Here is a 23,184-nt window from a genome sequence, read left to right on the forward strand (position 1 = left end):
CTTCATTAGCTGTACTGTGAACGTCCCCTGTGATTTTCAGCCATCTAAATTTCCAGTACTGGAGTTGAGGAAAAAGATGATTGTAGATTATATGCAACATTTAAAGGGGGTTTAATCCAACTGATTACAATCATAGTATCATTGCTGCATGATGGGTAACAAGGTGACATTTGATATCAATTATATATTTATGCTGTTTTAAGGAAGCACATTTTTCTCTTACTTTAACTTCTCTCCATATCTGGCTGTTCACTTAGTTGCAAACATGCAGGTGTATTATTTTTATTAATAAGAACAAGTAGCATTGATGTTCCGCTGCGGATGGTTGGTACTAACGGATATTCCGTCTCTGCGTTCTCACAGGTGCACAAATTAGCTGCTTTGCCCCCTCCAGCTTCTCCTGGAGACAGGCTGCCTACGTGGACTCTTTCTGCTGGGCCGCCGTCCAGCAGAAGCACTTATCTCAGAGTGACTCCGGGAATATCCCCCTGTGGCTTCACAAGGTAAGGACCTCCTAGAGACGACGCTCTGGGCCAACAGGGACCAGCAGCGCTAACTGCATGGCTGTGCCACCGCAGGGGCTCATTAAAATCGGATAAAGTTTAATTTTAATATTTTATTTTTGATTAAAGTATTGGCTGCAGCACACTTAGAGTAAAAACCTCTTAAGTCAGAGCAGACAGACTTATTTTGCTCATTTAGTCCTGATCTGCAACCCCCTTCATCAGTCACGGTACTGAGTTCTCTCTTCTTTCAGGAAAAAAATTGGGCAAGTAAGTTTTCACTTCTGGGAATAGCGTTTACATAAATCTTTAAGTCAATGGTTCTTACCGACTGGATATGAGAAACCTAAAAGGTTCTGAGTCAGAATCCCACTTGCATACTGAATATTTACCCTGTTTTGGGTCTCATCAGTGTAGGGTAGGGTTTTGAAGTGTTTTACAGACAGCCCTCTGGAACAGTGGGAGGGGTTAACACGTCACATGTTTGTGGATCCCAGATGTACTCATTCACATATTGGCACTAGGAAAAAAAAAGTTAAATTGTTTGGGGGAGCCAGCCTGCCATGCAAGTAGGCGTAAGTGGTTTTTGTTTTTCACTTTATTTAGTAGACTGTCCTGAAGTGCACAGGACACACACACCGCAATTAGGCGAAAAAGTCAACAATTAGCCACACAATTCCTACCCAACTCCCAACATTTCCCTCCTGTACCCAGGTTCCCATGTGTTTGACCTTTATGTGAATGACAAGTGTATGTTTGTGTGTTCATTAAGGTAACAATAAGAGCTAGAAGTTAGTCAAACTAATTACTAATAATTTGTTTTAGCCACCAATATAATAATGGCTTTTTGCCCAGTAGCAACAACTAGAAAGAAATTTTGTTGCTCCCAAGGAATATTTATTTTCCTCAGATAAAATGTTAGATACCCCAGCAAAATTGCTTTTGACTATTAAATACGTACAGTTCTTTAATATGTAGCACTGTGTTGTTAGGACTTAACCATTAGACAGACCCACATTACACATTTAGCTATTATTAAAGGATATGTCCATTGAAAGCAAATTTGTAGTCAATAACGCGCTTCCCACGACTGGCACAATTGTGGGGGATCCATGCCTGGGAATGCCACAGTCCGAGAGAGCTGAGCCCCATGAGCGCTGCTCTGGATCCTTCCCTCTGCGCCGACAGCCGAGGGGAGGGGAGGTGAAAATAGCGCTGTGCTTGTGTCTGACACAGATGCTGGCTGCAGAGCCGTTGTTCTGTCCAATCAGCGCCTGTGTTAGACAGAGAGACATATGAAATCTCCTGGATGCTGAAAGCAAAGAGAATCCCCCCCTGCAGCACTGGTGTCTCAAACTCTGGGGGGTTCCAGGTATGGGATTTTCTGTAGGTTCAGGAGTGAGAGGGATGGAGTAATTGACTAAACTTTTGAGTGGACGTATCCTTTAAATAAACCTTCACGGCAATAAATTCCTTTTTTCTGTATTTGGGGAAGTGTTTATGCATCTTCCTTACACTAGATGGCAGTGTCTGACTACCTTATTTTCCAGAAACTATGCTATAGGTTAGAGAGAGAGATGTTTACACACTGATACAATCACCATCAACATCATCATCATCAACATTTATTTATATAACGCCAGCAAATTCCGTAGCGCTTTACAATTGGATACAAGAAGGTGTATTAAAGGGCCACACAGAGCGTGATACCTCTTTCTTTATCTCTGTGTACTGCGTAGACTCCAGTAAATTCTATTTAATATCAAGTTTAAAATTAGTGATCTTATTAAAGCTCTAAAACAGTTCAAGGGAGCAATAAAACTGATAATTTAATGTTAACTAAGTGAACTTCACACAATGCTAAATATTTTCTCTTGAACAGGCCACTGTAAATAATCCCAGTTGTGGGAAGAATGTATTTCATGATGGAATGTGCGCCGGTATCTCTAACGTAACATATAAGACCGGCCTGATGATAACGGACACTGTTTGTCTCCTTGCAGTTTTTCCCGTACATACTTCTCCTGGTGGCAATATTACTCTACTTGCCGTCCTTGTTCTGGAGATTCACCGCGGCGCCGCACCTCTGCTCAGACTTGAAATTTATAATGGAAGAACTGGATAAATCTTACAACAGAGCCATCAAAGCTGCCAACAGTTTGAACGGCAACAGAAAAGACGGCACCAGCTCCCCGACAATAAAAGACAACCCGGCGCAGAGGTAACAAGGTCATTGTGATTTGGGCAAGAAAACACCATACAGTTCCATCCATTCCAATAATTGATTCGATGACTTGAGTTGATAAGTGTTTCAGAGGTCTGTAGAATTTAAAGGGCACCCATTGAAATCACACAGGGGGGCCGCTGTTTCTTAGTCTTTAATAATATTCACAAGAGTGCGTCATCTCGCGGTCCGTGCAGCCATAACGCTGGGCCGGTATTCATAGAAATGCAGCCTTCCAAGCCAGAGACGTCCAGTGTTCCTAAGAACTAGGCTGCATCCCCAGGAATAATGGTACAGCCCACAGAATGACCTCCACCACTGTGCTTAAGCGACAGGTCAATGTTCTTAGCGGACGCAGGCACTATTACAGAACAAATACACGCTACCTATACTTTTTTATTTATTTTTTTAAATGGGATAAACCAAAATATTGATTACGTTGAATATATACAGTATAGCAATTATATATTAATACTGTATCTTTAAATTCCCACTAAGTTTAAAATGTAAAATGATTGATATAAAAGGGCTAATTGTAATATTAACAAACAGATAAGTCGTGGGCATTTTTTCTAAACTAAAGATATTTGCAGTAAGACATATTATTATTATTATTATTATTATTATTGTTGTTGTTGATTTGTAAGGCGCCACAGTGCTCCACAGCGCCGTACAGCAGGGAAAACAGGAGATACATAAAACAGGGACGTACAAGGCTGACAAAATAGATGCAGACATGAAAACAGGGTATGGAGGACCCTGCTCATTAGAGCTTACATTCTAAGTGGAGGAGGACACAGCTGGAATAAGAGGAGCGAGTGTGGTTCAGAGTGGAGATTGGGACAGTTGTGAGGGTGCATTAGTGTAAATAGTATCATCAGGTATAAGGTAAGCTCTAATAATAAAGAGATGGGTTTTCAGAGATCGTCTAAAGATTTGTTAGGCCGTGGAAAGTCTGATTGAGCGTGGTAGGGAATTCCATAAGTGGGGAGCAGCACGGGAGAAGTCTTGTAGACGGGAGTGAGAGGTGGTTACCAGAGACGAGACAAGGCGCAGGTCAGAGGTAGGTCTAAGAGGGCGGGAGGGAGAGTATTTTGATATGAGATTTGAGATGTATGCAGGGATGGTGTTGTTGAGGACTTTGTAGGTAAGGGGGAGTAATTTGAATTTGACTCTGGAGGACACAGGGATCCAGTGTAGGGATTTTCAAATACTGATAGGGAAGCCCTGTATTTCCATTACACACAAGGTTTTCTTTATGTAAGTATATTAAATGACTGCAAGATCATAAACCTTTGTTTTACGGCATTTCCTACTTCATCCCTTTGCATCCGGTCTGATACTTAAACATAAAAGTGTGTCCCAACCTGCTAGATGTATACATATATATTTATAAATACTACACGATACATATTCATATCTGATAATCTTGTATATTCTGGTCATTTACCCGTCTAGAGCCCTTTGACATGTGCATAAAACACATTTTTGAAATGTGCGCATTGTATAACATGCGCATTTGTTATAGTGGGTAAAAGTTCTTACATGAGCATCTGTAATATTATGTATATGTAAATGCGGGTGTGTTACATGGCATCCTAATAAAAGTAGTTTTTGGCCACAAAAATATACGTATGTACACGTCAAACCGTTCAACTTCACGTGTATTTATGAAACACTTATTTATCCTAAATCTGCGCTAAGCAAGCGTTACTACCCCCTGGGCCTGCTAAATTTATCCCCATTATAGTTACAGCGTATTATTTGTAATGTGGATTCTACCATGCAGGAAAAACTCAGGTAGTGGGCAGATGAGAGGGTTAAGTACAGTATTTACATTGTATTGCAAGCCACAGGTTGATTAATTGGCATAAACTACTTGAAGTGCTGGATAATTAAGTAAAAGCTGATTGTAAATTGGAGGATTGGTCAGAGATTTAGTAAGAGAAGTATATTTTCCATATCAGCAATTCAAAAAAGTGCTCTCAGGCTTAGATTTGGTATGCTCTTAATTTATAATGAACATAAACTGTTTAATCTACAACCACTTGGGAAATATAAGAGAGAGGTTGGCGGATTTTCCAATGAATCCTTTTATTAAAGAGTCCGTGCCTACGGACTGATATAGGCAACGTTTCAGAGTTTAATACTAACACGTGTTCCATTTTCCAGCACGTGGGAGATTTCGGAAAACTACTTCAAGTACCCATTCGTGGAACAGTATCTCAAGACAAAGAGGAGCTCTTTAAACCTGATCATCAAGTACCTCATTTGCCGATCCCTGACATTCGTGATTATGTTCTTGACGTGTATCTACCTCGGTTATTACATCAGCCTCTTTTCTCTCACAGATGAGTTTAGCTGCAACATCCGCACCGGGATTTTAAAGAACGACACCACCCTCCCTTCTTCAATACAGTGCAAATTGATAGCAGTGGGGGTGTTTCAGCTGCTCAGTTACATCAACCTGATTGTCTATACCATGGTGATGCCCTTTGTCCTCTACACCATGCTGGTTCCTTTTAGAAAAAGGTCCAACGTCCTGAAGGTCTATGAACTGCTTCCCACCTTCAGCGTCTACCAGTGTCCCTCAAAGTCCTACGATGACCTGAGCCTCTTTCTCCTGTTCTTGGAAGAGAACGTCAGCGAGCTGAAGTCCTACAAATTTCTCAAGGTGCTAGAGAACCTTAAAGGCACGGGGGAAGATTTCGACACCATGCAGCTTTTAACGTCCTTAGGAACCGTGAAGACCGACGTAGTGGATGGGAAACAATCGGCCTTTAAAACTGGGGCGCTGCCCCCAGCGAAGGAGAATTGCGCTGAGCTTAAAGGTAAATGCATTATGCTGCTCGCTACGTTTTTGCCCAAATTATTAGTTTCTGAGTTTATTTTAAGCACTGTCCATCATGTTTAAAGTCCATCGTCAACTACATGGTTCTGTCCACAAATCGGCTGCCCCCTGTGTGTGTGTGTGTGTGTGTTTGGCAGCTATCTGCTGGCTATTGGCTGGCAAAGCATGCTGGGACTCATAGTTCCACAGCACCTGGAGTGCCATAGGTTGTCCAGGCCTACTATAAAAGTTGCCAGATCTCAGAATTCAAAGTCTTCCTTAGGCAATGTGTTTTTTTTTTTAATTATTTCAACTTTTATTCTCTTTTTAAATGTGCTACTCGCCCTACGCTGCTCTACACCCTACTTGCAAACGGCCCAATTCACATGATGTTGTCCGTCAACTCTCACTACCGTGAGATTTTATTTCATCATACAGAGCCCGGATATAGGTACAGAGCAACAAGATACGGAAAACAACTCTTTGATGTGAAATGCGTTAGCTGGCCCTGCTCCCTCTGCATGATGCGAATCGCGTCACCTTCACAGCCGTGATGGCGAGTTTCATATACCGTATATACTCGAGTATAAGTCGACCCGAATATAAGCCGAGGCACCTAATTTTACTACATAAAACTGGGAAAACTTATTGACTCGAGTATAAGCCTAGGGTGGAAAAGAGCGCTAATTTAAAAACCCTAAATAAAAATGATAGGTTCAATCTATGAAATCATTTTTAGCTAAACCATAAATAACAGTAGATGACAAGGAACATTCATAAATGATTATAAAATCATTGGCATTGGGTACAACCTAACCTAAATAAAGGGGTATATAAGGGGTAGGGATATAAATGTATGAACATGGTGGCTGTATTGTTTGTTCATTATGTAATTGCACTGTAAATTAAAAAAAAGGAGAGAGAGAGAGAGAGAGAGAGAGAGATTCATTCTTTCACCGAACTTCCTGTGTTGGAACGCATATGCAGAAGTTGAAGCCGAGGGACCGGACACCAGGTAAGTTCACCCGTGTATAAGCCGAGTGGCCTTTTTCAGCATACAAAAGTATGCTGAAAAACTCGGCTTATACACGAGTATATACGGTACATTATGTAAATTTTTGCCTTTAACATGCAGCATTTTTGGCAATATATTGTATATATAATACTTAGCCAATCTACTCAAAGGCTCTTACAAATTTACAGACTGCACAGATTTTAGGGATATAATTCTATAAAGGAATTCATCAATCAGTTTATGCTACAGCTGCTATTTTATCCCTTGTTCTCATGGAATGTCTTCTTTCCTTTGAGCATGAGGACAGGGGGTAAATGTATCAAGCTGAGGGTTTTCCAGCGGGTTTGAAAAACCAATCAGATTCTAGCTGCCATTTATTTAGTACATTCTACAAAATGACAGCTAGAATCTGATTGGTTGCTATAGGCAACATCTACACTTTTCAAACCCGCCGGAAAACTCTCAGCTTGATACATTTACCCCCAGGATGTGGTACAAGTAATTCTCCTGATAGTAGGAATCCCCCGGCACAAAGATTTCCTATGCACTGTGTGACCAGCGATGATGTCACCTGTTTATGACCATTTCTATATTCACACTGTACTGTGTCATCTCTTAGTGTAATTAGGATAACAGAAAGGGGACATTTTCTTTAACTTATACAGACTTTCCCTTCCTTTGTTACATACGTCTCCATATTCTCTCTCTCTCTCTCTCTCTCTCTCTCTCTCTCTCTCTCTCTCTCTCTCTCTCTCTCTCTCTCTCTCTCTCTCTCTCTCTCTGTCTCTCTCTCTCTCTGTCTCTCTCTCTGTCTCTCTCTGTCTCTCTCTCTGTCTCTCTCTGTCTCTCTGTCTCTCTGTCTCTCTCTCTCTCTCTCTCTCTCTCTCTCCTGTAAGCTCCATCGGGGCAGGGACTGATGTGAATGAGTTTTCTGTACAGCGCTGCGGAATCAGTGGTGCTATATAAATAAATGATGATGATGTGTTGGAACTACAAGTCCCAGCATCTGGTCGGTAGAGCATCCTGGGCCTTTCACTGGGTGTCTATATGCTGTGGAGCAGAAGCGGTAACGAGGATAATAAAAGATGCCGTTTTATTCCCCCTAAATCCAGAAGGATACAATTATACTTCGGTTTTAAAATGCTGCCATAAAATCATTGTAAAGGTTGTTGACTTGTTGCTCTTAGAAGAAAACTGGACGTTCCTGCTGTGAATGGATTCACACATTATCTTTGTTTCTCCGCAGATCTGACCACAGACGACGGAGTAAAGACCACCACAGTAGAGAAGAACGTCAGACAGAGACTCTTAGACTCGTCTTGCTGATCGGTGCCTTCAACTTCCTAATAATGTTTACGACAGCCATATCCGAAGCAAAACCACTGGTAGTATTCACTGGATGAACAAAGCGGTGGAATATTGTACTCAGGTTTGGGTTACCGCTGCCAATCCTACGATAGAATGTGACGTCTTCCCAGGATATTTAAAGCTTAATATTAAACCTGAACTAGAGATAATGTTTCTGACATATGGACACTGTTTTTTTCATGCCGATACGAACATTAAATCAAGAGAACAGAAGGACCTTTTTTATGCTGTTACCAGAGAGCGTCTTCAGTTAAACAAAAAACTTGTCGGCAAATGGTAAAAAAAACAAAACCTTGTAATGTGTAAAACTCTATTATAACTTGTTTTTTAGAATGTGTTACTTAAATTTGTCTTAAACTATTTTGATTTAAAAAGAAAAAAAAAGGAACAAAATACAGGTCTACATTGTTTATTTTTTTGAATTATACACTTTACTTTCGTCTTTATTGTAATCACTTGACAGGATTTCTAAAATAAATATGTGCTCACCTTTAAATGACTAAGGGCCTGATTCATTAAGGATCTTAACTTAAGAAACTTCTTATTTCAGTCTCCTGGACAAAACCATGTTACAATGCAAGGGGTGCAAATTAGTATTCTGTTTTGCACATACCGGTAAGTTAAATACTGACTGTTTTTTCATGTAGCACACAAATACTTGATAGCTTATTTGTACACTGAATTTTAAAGTTGATATTTGTGTACTACATGAAAAAACAGTCAGTATTTAACTTAAGTGCAAAACAGAATACTAATTTGCACCCCTTGCATTGTAACATGGTTTTGTCCAGGAGACTGAAATAAGAAGTTTCTCAAGTTAAGATCCTCAATGAATCAGGCCCAAAGTTATTGTCTAGCAGCTTTTACTAACTACACAATATACACTTATATTTATCACTTTCTTCTGTGTTTTGTTTAGCCAAGCACTAATCTCATTAGGCGGTGTTTGTTTTGGTGCCCTGGGCTATAACGCATCATTGCTGTCGCTGGGATAGACTTGTGCCTACAGAGCTGTCTGTTGTTTCTCAAGCCCAATGCAATAAACAAGTCTGCCTGATGGTATAAACACGTGGCTGAAAAGCACAGAAGATAGTCAAACAAATATCAATATATTTAGTTAAAGCTGCAGGAGGGTGTGTATGAGCCAATACATTTGTCACCTGAAGGGGGTAACCTTTAATCATCGTTGACTCAGGCCAGGGAGCTTTCACACAAGTGTTTACAGGTTTTAGTGAAGTTTCTCCTTTTCAAGTTCCTTTTCCTATTTAATCGCTGTGTATTATACTTTTAGAATGTATTCACTGTTGAATGGTTTTCTTTTAATTATATTGTTTACAGACTCTTTACTATATGTGAAATAATAGACTTTGCTCACCGCAGAGCTGGCACACGGCAAGCTCCTGGGAAGTCATTAGCTATGCCTCGCTGGTAAAGAGTCTATGAACAAATTATACTGGACACCGGTTATCACAATCCACAGGAGACTGAGACACGGGGCCCCCGAAGCGTTACGTCGTCTTACTTCAGGAGCCGCGCGTTAATATGCATTGGGGAGGACGTCCCGTTCCAGAGCTTTGAACAACATATGTAAATGCTGGAAATTACCGCTCGCAGTCAATACTTCAGGAGGCTTCATAATTGCAAATGTTATCGCCTTTAAATGTATGTAGCCTTGAGCGGTCTTTTAGTATGGTCCACTGGGTGTCTGTTAAAGTCTCTCCGGCTCTCCTCCTCGGTGAATAGATTGCTGGGTTACTGAGCAATTTACAGGGGACGCTGTCAGTCAATGATGGTTTTTGTAAAATAGTTCTTAGTCTGGCTGTCGGAAAAGGTCATATTACAGGTACTTTAATGGGCAATTGTGAGGTTTGTTATAGGTTGTGAGTCTTGCACTTCTCTGTTGTCACTGTCAATGATGTCCTATGGGGACAGCTGCATGCCTAGGACAAACTTGGCACTCTATTGCTTGGCAACACACAAGTTCGTATGTATGTGCGTGTGAGTGTGTATATGTATGTATGTATGTATATATATATATATATATATATATTTAATGTTTATAATTAAAACATTTATCTTGTGATATCACTTGTATGCAGCTATTCATTATATGTGTATATATATATATATATATATATATATATATATATATATATAAAACAAGGTGCTCAAGAAATGCCTTTCTCTTTTTACTGTGGTCACAAATGAGGTATTAGGGTCCATAAGCATGTTCCTCCCTTTATCATTAATCGGGTTGAATTCTATTGTAATGATTGTGTAGAAGTCTATGTAACGCTATGCTTTCACTAACACACATTTACAGCATGCAGAAAGCAGCAACAATGTTGCAGAAAAGTAAAGATAAAGGTCTAGAGCAGGGGTCGGCAACCTTTTTCTATCGAAACGCGCCGGATAAAATCTAGTCAAGCCCAGGAGTGCCAGTTGTGTGTGTGTGTGTGTGTGTGTATATATATATATATATATATATATATATATATATATATAAACACACATACATACATACATACATACATACATACATACATACATACATACAGATCTGCGTAGAGAAATTCATGGCCCCAGTACAGCAACTCCATGGGTCCTCCCTTATAGTTCAGTATGGTTAAAAAAATGTTGTGCCGTCGCAAAGCGGCTGCACAACATTTTTTTTTACCATGCAAGTGGTCGTACAATTGGGGGTGTGGCAGTACATCATTGGGGGCGTGTCTAGCAGGTGAAAAGCACCAGGCCACCCTCTTACAGAAAAATGCATTACTCACACATGCCCCCTTGCTCAGCAGCTTTGCTCACATATGTCCCCTCTGCCCACATGCTTTAATCACACGTGCCTCCCTCTGCCCAGCACCTTTAGTGACACATGCCCCTCTCCATCACCTTTCGTCACACATGCCCCCTCTCCAGCACACCTTCTTACCTTATTCTCCACTGCACAGCATGGGAAGATATTCAGCAGCCCGCCGAGTACCATGTGACCACTGCAGTCACATGACCTGGCGTCTGAAGGTACCTGAGCTGAAGGGGATTTAGCCACTACCGATCCCCCTGCACTCAATACATTTTTTTTTAAAAAAAAAAGTACTTTTAAAAAAAAAAATTTCTTCAAAATTAGGTCTCCAGAGGGGACTCGGGTCACCAAGCAGGCCCAGGCAATTTGTAGCCCCCCCCCCCCTCCCCTCTCTGCGGCTATAAATATATATATATATTTCTCATTTTATGAGGCTAATATCATATTAACAGTAAGGAACCAGCAAAAAAAAAGTTATGCCGCACAGTAGTGCCCCAGTTCACATTATACCTCATAATTGTGCCCCCAATTCATCTTATGCCACATAGTTGTGCCCCCAATTCATACCTTGCCACAGTTGCCCCCAGAAACACATAATATGCCACAGTTGCCCCCAGAAACACATAATATGCCACAGTTACCCCCAGAAACACATAATATGCCACAGTTGCCCCCAGAAACACATAATATGCCACAGTTGCCCCAGAAACACATAATATGACAGCCGGAGAAGTGCTGAACTGCTGCACTTGCGCAGCAGTTCAGTGTGGGGAAGAAATGACAGCCATTGTCATTTAGACAGCGGACGGCGTGCCAGGACTCAGGGGTCTGCGTGCCACTCCCGGCACCATTTATTTATATAGTGCCACTAATTCCGCAGCGCTGTACAGAGAACTCACATCAATCCCTGCCCCATTGGAGCTTGCAGTCTAAATTGCCTAACACATACAGACTGTGAGAGAGAGACTAGGGTCAATTTTGATAGCAGCCAATTAACCTATTAGTATGTTTTTGGAGTGTGGGAGGAAACCGGAGCACCTGTAGGAAACCCACGCAAACATGGGAAGAACATACAAACTCCACACAGATAAGCCCGACAGCCATGGTTGGGAATTGAACTCATGACCCCAGCACTGTGAGGCAGAAGTGCTAACCACTGAGCCACCGTGCTACCCCGTGTCATCTGAACTCTCATCGGTAGTGTGATTATTATATGGTTAAAAATGTGCCTACTTTTCTATCAGAAGGACGCAGTGATGCCAATTTGCAAAACATAGTAAAAGCGTGGGGTGTTCCCTTTCAATATAAAGCAATTTTAATTCATTTAAATCATTTAGACAGCCGTTGCTAGAAAATCAACATATTCGGTCATTTCCTGCAACCCGACAGATGTCTGAACACCTTTTTTCACGACATCTCTGGTCTCCGGTGCTTTCGATATGTGTTGCAGCTGATTTAAGTTGAGTCAGTGCTGACTTCTACCTTCCTGTGTGGAAATATATTGGCAGGTGTATTATAAAGTGAATGTGTTGCAGTAGCAGCTGCTTAGTTATTAATAGTCATATGTCTAGGACCAGCAGGTTTTACTCTTAGCGGCAGAATGCCCGCTGAGCTTCCCCTTCAAGGCACAAACACTTTCAGAAACCCACTTGTACCAGGCAATTTCACATTCTAACTAGCATATGCCGTTCTGTGCCGCTACGTATCTGTCGGGTGAAAAGATTGCTGCGGGGGGAGGTTTGCCCTAACAAACTACTTGTACATTTCTTTATCGAGCATTAGTTACTTTTCTGTGGCAGATTAAAGGAATAGTCATTCAAAACTTCAAGCAAAAACCTACAGATACAATGGTCCTGATTCGTTAAGGAGAGCAAAGCATAAAAAGGGAGTAACTTTGCACCTGGGCAAAACCATGTTGCATTGGAGGGGGAGGTAAATTTAAAATATGGGGACAGATTTATACTTGGGGTAGGGCATGTCCTAGATCAACTCTAAATTTCAATGTAAAAATAAAGCTCTTAAGTATTTGTGTGCTAGATGAAAAAACAGCCAGTATTTAACTTATGTGCAAAATAATAAACTAATTTGCACCCCTTGCATTGTAACATGGTTTCTCTTGGAGCACATTTACTAATTTTTTTTTGTCTTACTTTCCTTAATGACTCAGGCCCATTGTCTTTTCTTCCTGCTTTTTCTCCCCACAATGCATGCTGTATATATCAGACATCGATTTATCCCAAAGATTTTTCGATTTGGCTCTTTGGAATTTGATGTTGCAACTATTGAAAGCGTACCCTGTATTCTTCAGAATAATAGTCTGATTTTGTTTTTACAGACAATAGATATAGAATGAATCGTTTAGCAACCTATTTCTTATACGAGGGTAGTAATTTAGATTATCTATCGTGGCTGCTGATTGCGTTGATAGACAATCTGGTTTCACCAAAATTTCCCAGGGCAGCTGAGCGGTAAGTGTACCCTAAATATTTAATTATAATATGTAAACATTGAATATGGAGAAGCCCCGTCGTTGGCTAAATGTTTTCGCTGGATTTAGGGCTGGTCTCGGTTTCATAAATAGACCCCTTAGTGTCTTAGTGTCTTGGCCTGGATTTCAGAGGCTCAGAGCAGGATATTGAGGAGTTCACAAATTATCTTTCTGTTTGAGATTATCCATACTATCTGCTTTAGTATAATGAAACACATCCATTTAATAACCGAGGCTAAATACTTCTGATTGGACAGCACGGTGGCTCCGTGGTTAGCACTTCTGCCTCACAGCACTAGGGTCATGAGTTCAATTCCCAACCAATTATCTCTGTGGAGTTTGTATGTTCACCCTGTGTTTGCGTGGGTTTCCTCCGGGTGCTCCGGGTTCCTCCCACACTTCCAAAAATATCCTGGTAGGTTAATTGGCTGCTAACAAACTGACCCTAGTCTGTGTGTCTGTCTGTGTGTATGTTAGAGAATTTAGACTGTAAGCCCCAATGGGACAGGGACTGATGTGAATGAGTTCTCTGTACAGCGCTGTGGAATTAGTGGCGCTATATAAATAAATGGTGATGATGATTGCAACGCTAAAAAGAAACACAATTAGAAAAATCAAAAATTGTTTTCAAAAGTGATTCCGCCTCTTTAGTTTACTCTGTACAATTAAATTTTACCATTTATATAATGAGAAACCCTTAGCATTATTTTTAGGTGTCTGGTCATCTATTGTATTCATACTTTACATCTTGCATACCTATATGTAACCTCTTCTCAATGCTGAGCTACAGCCCCTTTACCATATAGTAGCACTGGAATGTTGACGTAGGAGAGGGTGGGCTAACATGTAGCCAATCCGAGCTTTAGCAGCACAGAGTAATGTGAGGCTCCGGTCAAACTAATGATTGTGATGACCTCGCTACATGTAACAAAATTCATATATCCAACTAATTATATTTATTGTGTGCCCATACTCTTCTCTCCCATTGGCTGCTTCTTTTATGCTTGAGCAATTCTGTTTGTCTCTAATCCATCATCGTAATATAAGGTTGTAAGATTGTCAGGTAACGTCTTGTTGCGTAGACATGTGAGCCTTTTGTAAATATTGCTAGGAATAGCTTATCCTTATTGTATAAACGACTTTAATAGATTAGACTTATAGGACATGCCATTTTACATGCAAACCTTGGGCCTGATTCATTAAGGATCTTAACTTAAGAAACTTCTTATTTCAGTCTGCTGGACAAAACCATGTTACCACGCAAGGGGTGCAAATTAGTATTCTGTTTTGCACAAGTTAAATACTGACTGTTTTTTCATGTAGCACACAAATATCAACTTTACATTTCAGTGTACAAATAAGCTATCAAGTATTTGTGTGCTACATGAAGAAACAGTCAGTATTTAACTTATGTGCAAAACAGAAATCTAATTTGCACCCCTTGCATTGTAACATGGTTTTGTCCAGGAGACTGAAATAAGAAGTTTCTTAAGTTAAGATCCTTAATGAATCAGGCCCCTTGAGTTTAGTCTTCCCTCCTCCTATTGGTTGCATTACATCACAGTACCAGTGGGGGCACTAGTGAGTCAGTTATACCATGAGAGTTTTTTTTACCATGGTAATTTTGTCTCTCCTATATGGAGTTGTTCTTATATAGGAGGGTGATACTTTACGCTGAAAGGCTTTTAATTAACAAAGCAAAATTGTGGTTTATCTTGTATCAACTGGCTTCCTTTGATTTATTCTTGTACTAGACTAGTCAAAGTGGAATCGTAGCAATTTTGTGGACTGAGCCAAGCTTCAACCAATTTATTCACTTAAAATATGCCTCGTGTCTCAGTGATGTCACAAGTTCCCAATGAATTGATTGGCTGAAGGTTGGTGCAGCCCACTAGATAGCTGCTTTCACTGTTATAGGTGTGAATAATGGCACCTGTGCTCTGCACCTTGTTATAAAAGTAAGATAAATGTATAGCTGCAGACTGCTATTAACAAAGATGTTACTAATAGGTAATGCATGGATATAGCATGCAGCTGCTGTGACAGGTCTGTACCCGTAGTGAGCTGCAAGTGACTCACCTGTTTAAGGTGACCTGTCCTTCATTCCTGACCTGTCAGGGATCCTGTCAGTAACAATTAGGAGTATGTAGTTTTTATATGTGCCATAAATGCAATATATTGTGCATGCTGTTAGTACAGGAGCGAGGGGTGCATTTGATACATATTATTTATATCCGTGTAATTGGTGGCTATTTATGAAAACTATTGTACAGAAAGAATATACTCATAGCACCAAACAGAATCTCATATTCTCTCACCTTGAATGAAAAGCACATTCCTTCTGCATAGAATGGTAATTGCACTGCACGGCTCTTGCTAGTAATCTATTCTATAACACTTATGTGCATTAAAGAATAGGCTTTTTGATTGCAGCTTATTTTACCAGCATGATTCCAATGGTATCCTAGAAGTTCCCCCTGTTGTTTACAAACACTGCGGCATTCGCTGGTTGGATGATACCACAGCAACATTGTGCTACCAATTGAATGAACGTTTATGGAGATAATCTTTCTGTGTTTCTCATATTTAAGGTAGTTTGGATTTTTATGCTGGTGTCCTCTGTTTATAGGCAAGTATTGCATGAACAGGTAATTGGGCAAGGTTACTGGGAGTTTAGATCATGGCCAACCATTGGGCAGATTATTTTCTACGTTGGCCAGTGTTCATGGGAATGACAAACAGCGAAACATAACTTGGGTATATTTACTAAACTGCGGTTTGAAAAAGTGGAGATGTTGCCTGTAGCAACCAATCAGATTCTAGCTGTCATTTTGTAGAATGTACTAAATAAATGAAAACTAGAATCTGATTGGTTGCTATAGGCAACATCTCTACTTTTTCAAACCCGCAGTTTAGTAAAAAATACACCTTGGTGTTTGTGATATGTGGTGTTCGGAAGCTATAGCTAATGCCTGTAGTACATTGTACCTTTGGACGAGAGATTGTCAGTCCTGTGGTGCACCAACCCTATATATTTAGAGGTACACTTGACAGTTTTATGATATCAGGGAGAATAAATCTATTATTGTGGTATATTTATCATGTCAATGCAATTTTGTGAGAAGCAGGGGCCATGTGTAAGCATGGAGAAGCCCGTTTGCCTTAATAAAGTTTGCCTTGAAGATATCACTTATATTATGGTTGTCCTTCAGGTTTTCTTTATGTTTGGTACATGGTGCAATTCCTTTGATTAAATAAATTGCTGCAGGCCTCCGAGCTACCACTGAACTGAAGAGAAAGATTATTTCCTGCAAACCGCTTGTATGACCTTTAAAAGTATTATTTTAAAGTGTATCTGTCACCTCTAGAAAGTGGAGGCAGCCATTTGTCCATCAAACCAATATTTATCTAAAAGGAGCCTCACAATTCACATTTCGAGGAACTAGTGATATCGCTGAGTGCTTCAAGTGGTCATAGTGCGTTTATAAGCTGAATCTTCTAGTCCCTATTGATACAGGCTGCGTTCCTGAATATCAGTCCAGCCCACAAAATAGTTCTCTCCACAGTGTGCATCGGTTAAAGGTGTATATAAAATATTGAGCAATGTAGCTGGTCGGGACTCTGACATATAAGTTGGCACTAGAGCGTGGAGATACCTTAGAGATGCGTTGAATATTGACTTACACTTATCTATAAGATGCATGTTTTATGGGGGGAATTAAGTTGCTGGCGAGTTGGTATGCGGACATCGCGCTGCACATATTGACGGCAATTAGTGTAGACATCTCCGCTCACCCCATAGAGGTGCGAGGAAAAATGAGCTGACATTTCTGTCAAAATCTCTAACGCGAAGTGTCTCCAGAACGCCCGTGAGACAGTTCGCGGCTAATTAAACTCCCCTCATGAGGAGTATCTGGTGCAAGTTTCCGAATTAACGATAATGGCCGCATTTTTGCGCAGGATGTAACTTACCTAGCTTTAAAGTTATACGTATCTTTTATAATACATGCAGCTCAAAATACAGCTTCAGAAACCTAAACGTATGGACATTCGTTACCTGTTTATTATGGCCCTTTGTGTTACAGCATGACAAAAATGTAATGTCTGTTTACCTTCACATCGGCAGCCATTTTGTGTGATAAACCAATATTCACGGGACTGCAGAGTTGACAATCGCTATGGGCGAGTGACATCACTTAGGTGCCTCATTACAAAATATTTCGGAGAATAGGGCATTATTCACGATGTGCTGGTTCCTAGTGAAATTATTTGCTGAGTTCTCATGAATATTAGCCCACCGAAGGTGCTCTTTTCAATGGGGGAATTTTCCACTACAGGTGATGTAATGTGATTTTGATATTGATTCAATAACATGATGTAGTTCTGCATTTTACATTTGTATGATCATTTCCTATTGACAATCATATTTGTTGCCAACTGCTGTTATCGGGCTCAGCCATGCACATAAGCCAAGTCGCCTAGTGTGTTCTAGTCATGAGTTTGGGGGCCGGTCCAGTTCAGGAGAAACACTGATGGGCAGCAGTAGCTACGTTTGTGTTTTCACCAGCGGTGGAAAATGTCACACAGCATGAACTGGATAGCTGCCTTCAATGCATTTTTCTTCCAAGTTTATATGGAAATAGAGCAAAACTTTGCTGCTTCTAAAATAGAACTTATGGTAATAGATTTTATCACACCTAAAAAGGAACAGTGAAGGTGTTGCCCATAGCAACCAATCAGATTCTAGCTATCATTTATGTAGTACATTTTACAAAATGATAGCTAGAATCTGATTGGTTGCTATGGGCAACACCTTCACTTTTCCTTTTCAGAAGGTGTGATAAATCTACCTCATGGACTACTTTCTATTGTGTTCAGTTATCAGGAGTAGAATTGTGTTTACAGATGACCATATGAGAGAGCAAAACTTAAAGTGTACTCCGTATTGTAGACAAAGTGAAGGCAGCCATTTTGTGGACTGAACCAATATTCATGGTATCCCTTCAATGGGAGCTGTTGACATCATTGAGGATACTGCAATAATGGTACTAGTTCCTAACAAATTGATGCACTTAATTACTTAAATGATGTCGCTAGTTTTTAGTAAATTGGTACCCTGAATATTTATTTATTCGCTCAGACAACAAAATGGCTGCCTCCACTGTATATAGGTGACAGCTCACTTTAAACATCTTGCAGCCATCATTATTTGTGAAATACTGTACATGTCTGTGTTTTTAGAATAACCTTGACCAATTGTATGTAAATATTCCTATGCTGTAAATATTTTACACCCTTATGCTGTATTTCTTCTTAATCATGTATAAACTGGAATGATTTTAACGGATATGTTATTTACAGCTACAAACTAATAAACCTCTTCTGTCAACTCGTCTTCGCTAATCTTGTATAACCTAAATACGTTTCCATATTGTCCTTTTTAAACCCAGCCCTTTAAAACTCTCTTTTATTTAAGAACAGAATAACTAGCGTGCCACGTAGCGGTGTAGATTATAATGGAGCAGAATGACTGTGCTTACAACACAAAGGTGGTCTGTGACTTTAGACTTGGACACATCTGAGCTGAATAGAGCCTAATTTTACACCTACCAATTGGACAGTTATTTTGGTAAAGTCAATTTGGCTTGTTCTTTGAAACCTTTGTAATCGCCCGTGGGATTTTTTGCGCTTGCTTTGAAACTGGCTTAGACTTTGATTTTTCACCTTGTATTAAAAAAAAAGCGTTTGAGTCAGCTACCTCACTCTCACCATCCAGCTGCCCGATCTCTGCTCTCACACTTACCTCTACCACATTCACTAACTACGTCTGCTTTCCACAAACTCTCACCTCTACTTTGTCACCACTCCACTCCTGCCTGTGGGCTCTTCACTTCTCTCCTGCTACTAATCCCCACAACTACTACTTTCACCTGGCCCTTGTATTTAATGAACTTAACTCTACCATTATTACACTGCATTGTCTATGCCGTTGTAATGCTCTACCATGACAGTGCCTTGCCAAAATATTGCTTTTTTGTTGTTTTACCACCTTGACTACACTGTGTTATCTCCTTTGCTATCATCCGGGCTTCTACAATACATAGGCCCAGACAACATAATGGCCCCTACACCTTCCAGGCCCCTGCACCATCCTGGACATTGCTCAAATAGGCCAGTGTACTATCTGGACCCTTCAAGACTCTGTACCACCTAGGACCCTGCACCATCATGGTCCAGCCTAGGCTTCTCTGCGTCATGGCCTCAGTACCTTGCAGTGCTGTGCTCCATGTCTTATGTCTGCCCACTCTTCATCCTCTCTGTCACTGGTGGAATTGTGTTTGTATGCCATGTGACTTGTCGTGTTAATTGCAGCCCTGCATGTATTATTCTGCTTATCTGTATGTGTTTCTGTTATTTTGTTGTATATCCCCCTATTTACGGCGCTGTGGAAGCCTTGTGGCACCTTATAAATAAAAGATAATATAATAATAATCCCGCCTTTCTGGCGGTAATCATTACTGATAAGAGCTCTGATTCTAACATTTCCTGTCTGTTGCAATGCAGTGTAGTTTCATATTTATCTCTACAGGACGGTAAGGAGATGTAGGTGGTAAGCCATGGAAGGAAGGGTATGACTTATTAACAAGGGGCTGATCTTCCTAGCTAGTGGTGCAGAGGCTGTGAACCCCAACACTGCGTCATTCTAAGGAGTCCATGTAACTCCTGAGTTAGTACATTAGGGATGCTCGCTCAGATGAAGTACATAGGATATGATTAGAGCTTGTGTCCATAATCTGGAGCAGCTTGAGATGCATTCTGCTTACATGTGTTAGGCATCTGAGTGCAGACTATTGTCCTATTAGTAGCTTTTTTCAGGCTGAGTTAAATCAAAGATGAAAAATAAGCTTTAAAAAATAAATAAACACGTAAATGGAATGGAGAAAAAAGAGATTTTTGAGTGGTCCTATTATTCAGTAAAGGGTTAAACCTATGCAACTAATCTCAGCTTGGTGGCATCAGCGTTCCAGGTAGAAGTTTAACCTTTGCTGCTTGTTGGTTAGCTTCATTTGTAGATTACCCATATAAGTTTAATCAACACCTATCTCTGGACGTATTCACAGATGGTTGCAGTGCCTCCTGCAGTACTTTGTCAGAGGAGGATAACAAAAAATACATCTAAAGCTAGTCAAAAAGAGACTAAACGCGCAATAAAACAGTATTATTATTATTATTATTATTATTATCCTTTATTTGTTAGGCGCCACAAGGTTTCCGCAGCGCCATACACAGTACAAACAGTAGACTAAACAGGGTAAAACAGTACAAACCAATAAACAAAAATACCAATGCTTCAGAAACTCCAGGCTGGCCGATGTAGTAAACAAGGAGCAGAAGAACGTTAAGGTGACAGGAGGGAAGAGGGCCCTGCTCATGTGAGCTTACATCCTAAGGGAGGGAAAACATACTGGCACAGGGGGAGCCAGATAAAGCACGGGGGAGCCAGATAAGGCAAGGGGAGAGCGAGTGGAGTATAGAGAAAGGGGTTATGTGGATGATTGGTAGGCTTTGAGGAAGAGGTGGGTTTTCAGCGCACGTTTGAAGGAGCACAGAGTAGGAGAGAGACGGATGGAACGAGGGAGGTTATTCCAGTGAAGGGGGGCAGCACGGGAAAAGTCTTGGATTCTGGAGTGGGAAGAGGTGATAAGAGTGGAGGAGAGGCGTCGGTCATTGGCTGAGCGCAGGGAGCGGGCGGGAGTGTGAATGGAGAGGAGGTTAGAGATGTAGGGGGCAGTAGAGTTGGAGAGAGCCTTGTAAGTGGTGGTGAGGAGTTTGAAAAGGATTCTGTAGGGGAACGGAAGCCAGTGTAAGGCAAGGCAGAGAGGGGAGGCAGAGGAGGAGCGGCGTGAGAGGAAGATGAGTCTTGCGGCCGCATTGAGTACAGAACGGAGGGGGGAGAGATGGGAGTGGGGGAGGCCGGTGAGGAGGAGGTTGCAGTAGTCCAGGCGGGAGATAATGAGTGCATGGATGATAGTCTTGGTAGCATCCTGAGAGAGAAAGGGATGGATGCGGGCGATGTTGCGTAGTTGGAAGCGACAGGCTTGGGCAAGGGAGTGAATATGGGGGGCAAAAGAGAGAGAGGAGTCAAGGGTGACACCCAGGCAGCGGAGTTGGGTGACAGAGGAGATGGTGGTGTTGTTGACGACAATAGAGAGGTCATGGTGAGATGGGAGTCTGGACGGAGGAAAGACAATGAGTTCAAACAGTACAAACAGAAGGAAAGATTGTCCGTAAAAAAATGGTGATTAAACATTATTTAGATTAATTTGTGGATTAATAAGGCCAAAGAATTTAAGGAGGTGGATATGTTCAAGACAAAGAAATTGCAGACTACATATAAACTATCTCGGCTCAGTATTTACTGTTGAAAATTCAAAGGAGCAGCGCCATTAACCAAATTTTTTAGTCAGTCGCAGCTGATGGGTATAATTCCAGGTAATTGTTAAATGTAGTTCCATTACAAAAAAAACAGTACAGAAGAATATGTTAACTATAGAACTATGGATAAAGTCTCACATAAAAAATAGGGACGTTAATGGAATTGCTTAGAAAAATGTTGACTAACTAGAGTCAAATGACAAGTCCCAAGGCAGCATGGGTTTGTCTATTTGAAAAGGAACACAGTGTATATAGCTTATTACATTTTTAGATTAGGTTTCCCAAAATGGATTAATTCAGAAACTGAAAATCCTTGGATTTGATTTAAAGATAGTGAGATGTATAAAGGATTAGCTAAAGGTCAAGGGGATATAGTGTTGTAGTCAATGGCCCTGATTCATTAAGGATCTTAACTTGAGAAACTTCTTATTTCAGTCTCCTGGACAAAACCATGTTACAATGCAAAGGGTGCAAATTAGTATTCTGTTTTGCACATAAGTTAAATACTGACTGTTATTTCATGTAGCACACGAATATCAACTTTAAATTTCAGTGTACAAATAAGCTATCAAGTATTTGTGTGTTACATGAAAAAACAGTCAGTATTTAACTTATGTGCAAAACAGAATACTAATTTGCACCCCTTGCATTGTAACATGGTTTTGTCCAGGAGACTGAAATAAGAAGTTTCTCAAGTTAAGATCCTTAATGAATCAGGCCCAATGTCATTAACCCAATGGATCCCAAACTTTCTCAGTTCGAGGCACTCTTCGGGTCTCCATAATTTTTTCAAGTCACCCCTAAACCAAAATAATTACTTCAAAAGAAAAAGAGAAAATACTGCGCTTCCCTATAGATGTAAAATGTAGCCAATACAGGGAAATATAAAAAGAGGCTGAACCCCTACCCTACCTCAGCGCAGTAAAAACACACAGAATTTTTCCCAGGCGAAAAATAAATGTATACAGAGAATTGAATGAAAGATATATGTATATATTAAATACCTCTTTCATTCAATTCTCTGTATACATTTCTTTTGCGCCTGGGAAAAATTCTGTGTGTTTTTACTGCGCTGTGTGTTTTCAAAATAATCACTTAGTAGTTCACCACCTTGCTTACCACCGGCCCTGGCCGTGGCACCCCTGTGAGATCACTGCGGCACCCCAGGGAGCCGCGGCGCACAATTTGGATACCACGGCAGTAACCAGTGGAATACCTCAAAGATCAGACCTGGGTCCTATTTAGTTTATTGTAGTCATTAATTTTACTGCTTATGGTCTACAAAGGTATGTTTTCTTGCAAATGATACAAAGATTTGTAACTGCGTTGATAACCCAGGAGGTGTAAAGCAAACAGCGATTTAGAAAAAAAATAGAGGAATGGGCTATAGTGTGGGACACAAAAATCCAAAATCACAATACAGAATGGATGGGGGTCTAATGTAAAAAGCAATAGAGGGAAGGGACCTTGGAGATATAGTTTCAGATGATACATAGGTAAGCAATGGAAAA

General features: G+C 40.6%; 1 protein-coding gene across 2 annotated transcripts in view; it reads left to right on the plus strand.

Annotated features, from left to right (window-relative positions):
* Positions 1-10,069, plus strand: part of PANX1 (pannexin 1) — a 40,568-nt gene extending 30,499 nt beyond the window's left edge. Inside the window, exons 2-6 of one of the 2 annotated variants that reach the window (XR_012688571.1) lie at positions 364-503; positions 2,507-2,724; positions 4,900-5,558; positions 7,819-8,216; positions 9,279-10,069. Coding sequence is in view for 1 of the 2 variants with exons in the window: in XM_075198740.1 (XP_075054841.1) it covers positions 364-503; positions 2,507-2,724; positions 4,900-5,558; positions 7,819-7,898 (1,097 nt within the window). In the remaining variant the exon portion in view is untranslated. Of the gene's footprint in view, positions 1-363; positions 504-2,506; positions 2,725-4,899; positions 5,559-7,818; positions 8,519-9,278 lie in introns of those variants that run through there. The other variant, XM_075198740.1, reaches the window with a different exon arrangement.
* Positions 10,070-23,184: the final 13,115 nt, after the last annotated feature.

This window comes from Mixophyes fleayi, chromosome 2 (genome assembly GCF_038048845.1).
Source record: "Mixophyes fleayi isolate aMixFle1 chromosome 2, aMixFle1.hap1, whole genome shotgun sequence".
In the NCBI taxonomy this organism is placed as follows: domain Eukaryota; kingdom Metazoa; phylum Chordata; class Amphibia; order Anura; family Limnodynastidae; genus Mixophyes; species Mixophyes fleayi.